Here is a 1,492-nt window from a genome sequence, read left to right as displayed (position 1 = left end):
GTCATATATATGGAAGTTCGTGTGAGCATATTCTTGTAAAAGTGTTGTAAATGTAATGACCAGACAGGTTCTTTCAGGTGTAACTTGAAATCCATGTCAAAGGGACAGTTCAGCAATAAATATGCTTATATTTCTTTTGTCTTAGTACTCAGATTTAGGAAATCGTTTGTAAATGGGAATTGATATACGTTGTATAGAGAGAAAATAGACATTTATTTTGACATATATACATTGACATAAATAGAAAATTGATACTATAAAATATATATTCTTTTCCTTAAGAACTATGGTTGTTTGGCACCGAAAATCTATTTCTTGGCTGGCTTCTTAGCAGCAGGCTTCTTTGCGACCTTCTTTGCTGCAGGCTTCTTGGCAGCGGGCTTCTTAGCTGCTGGCTTCTTGGCAGCGAGCTTCTTAGCTGCTGGCTTCTTGGCAGGCTTAGCCTCGTCCTTGGCCAGTCTGAATGAACCAGCGGCGCCAGTTCCCTTCATCTGCTTCAGGGTTCCCTTGGTAACTCCCTTCCTGAGGGCCAGCTTGAGGCGGACGCCAGCCTTCTTCTCATCACCGACCTTGTAGTTGGCGACGATGTACTTGAGGATGGCCTGGCGAGATGAACCGGTGCGCTCCTTCAGGGCCTTGATGGCAGCGGCAATCATGACGGCGTACTGGGGGTGGGTGGGCTTCTTGGCAGGAGCCTTCTTCACAGCTTCGGCCATTTTGATATGGATTAGTTGGGTAGTTGTTTGAATGGTAGAGCTGAAGTCTAGGGTGCGTATGATGTCAAAATTTTAGCTCCCGCGTTATTTACGCGTTATGTCGGACGGAAACGTAGCGAGCAGTTCTCGTTTTCTATATGGTTTGGGGTTAGAAATATTTTGTGTTTGTATGTTTTATTTTATGCCTCATTTAAACCAACCGTCATTGATATTATTTTCTTTGAATCGATTATTCAAAAGTTGAGATCTATCTCTTGCATGTGATACATTATGCAGGGTACCGTATTATACCCTAACAGTAAAAATTGTCAATTATAAGGATGATTGCGCCTTCTCATTCATTATATTCTTTTTTATAGCCCTTTTTCACTTTAAAATGTCGACTTTAAAGATTCGTTTCAACACAGTGTAGCACTGATTATAGGTCTTTTCAGTAAAACCCAAACATTTTTCTAAAAATCAACTTTTACTGCACAGTGAACATAAGAACAACTTGAAGAAACTCAAAACAGTTGCATGTATAGTCTGGCTCCAGTCACATCCGCTACCAAGGGTGTGTTTATTTATGTACACACCCATATTCATTTATGAAGAGTGAAGCTTTCTGTGCAAATAAGTTGCATTCATTCAGTATTCAGTTCGCATTAGGATTTTTGTAGGAGCAAATCGTAAAGGAAAGATTAATGCGATTAAATTAATTAATTGGAATATATGAATACTGATGTATTCATAGATTCATAGCAGTGGATACTATCTTTAATGTATTCCAATTATGT

General features: G+C 39.4%; 1 protein-coding gene across 1 annotated transcript in view; it reads right to left on the bottom strand.

Moving 5' to 3' along the window:
- LOC119585961 (histone H1-delta-like) overlaps positions 1-790 on the bottom strand; it is an 8,258-nt gene extending 7,468 nt beyond the window's left edge. Inside the window, exon 1 of the mRNA XM_037934676.1 lies at positions 321-790. Coding sequence (XP_037790604.1) covers positions 321-716 — 396 coding nt within the window. The 5' untranslated portion in view covers positions 717-790. The remainder of the gene's footprint in view (positions 1-320) is intronic.
- Between the last annotated feature and the right edge of the window lie 702 nt (positions 791-1,492).

This window comes from Penaeus monodon, chromosome 20 (assembly GCF_015228065.2).
Source record: "Penaeus monodon isolate SGIC_2016 chromosome 20, NSTDA_Pmon_1, whole genome shotgun sequence".
NCBI lineage: Eukaryota > Metazoa > Arthropoda > Malacostraca > Decapoda > Penaeidae > Penaeus > Penaeus monodon.
The sequence above is the reverse complement of the archived record's forward strand: the minus strand, read 5'-3'. Positions and strand labels throughout refer to the sequence as shown.